The sequence below is a fragment of the Phaethon lepturus genome, unplaced genomic scaffold (genome assembly GCF_000687285.1).
Source record: "Phaethon lepturus isolate BGI_N335 unplaced genomic scaffold, ASM68728v1 scaffold26234, whole genome shotgun sequence".
NCBI lineage: Eukaryota > Metazoa > Chordata > Aves > Phaethontiformes > Phaethontidae > Phaethon > Phaethon lepturus.
The window spans coordinates 2,028-2,557 of NW_010535856.1; the positions used below are offsets into that span (position 1 = coordinate 2,028).

Sequence of the window (530 nt, forward strand, 5' to 3'; positions counted from 1 at the left end):
GCACTGCTGCGGGAGGGGGCTTGGCCGTCCCCCCTCGCCCTCTGACAGCAGAGCTGCGTGTGCCAGGCTGCTGGGGGATCTGCAGGGCCCCACTCAGCCCCTCTGCATTTGCAGGGTCCGGAGCACATCTACTGCAGCTGCGTCTCACCCTGCGGCAGCTGGGTCGCCTACTCCACAGCTTCCCGCTTCCACCTCTACCGAGTGCAATATGAGGGCAATGGCGTCAGCGTCAAGAAGGTAAGGAGGAGGGTGACGGGCCACCCCACTGCTGGGGAGGGCTGGTAGGTGCCTGCGGGGTCCCGAGGGAGCTGGCACGGCCAGCATTGCTCATGGGCTGACGCATGGGGATTAAGAGCGCTGCTTTCTCCCCCTTCAAGGTCCCCAAAGTGCCCAAGCTGCTGCTCCCGGCCTACCAGCTCCAGTTCTCTGCCGACTCCGGCGGCCTCTTTGCCGCCTCCGCTCGAGGCTCCATCCATGTCCTCCAGCTGCTGCAGCCGGGGGGCTGCAAACACCTGCACACGTTGCGGCCG

At 66.2% G+C, this 530-nt stretch overlaps 1 protein-coding gene across 1 annotated transcript in view; it reads left to right on the forward strand.

Moving 5' to 3' along the window:
- CIRH1A (cirrhosis, autosomal recessive 1A (cirhin)) overlaps positions 1–530 on the forward strand; it is a gene marked incomplete at its 5' end in the record, with an annotated part of 4,457 nt that overhangs the window by 1,943 nt on the left and 1,984 nt on the right. The window contains 2 exon segments of the mRNA XM_010285996.1: positions 115–237; positions 378–529. Of these exon segments, the coding sequence (XP_010284298.1) occupies positions 115–237; positions 378–529 (275 nt within the window).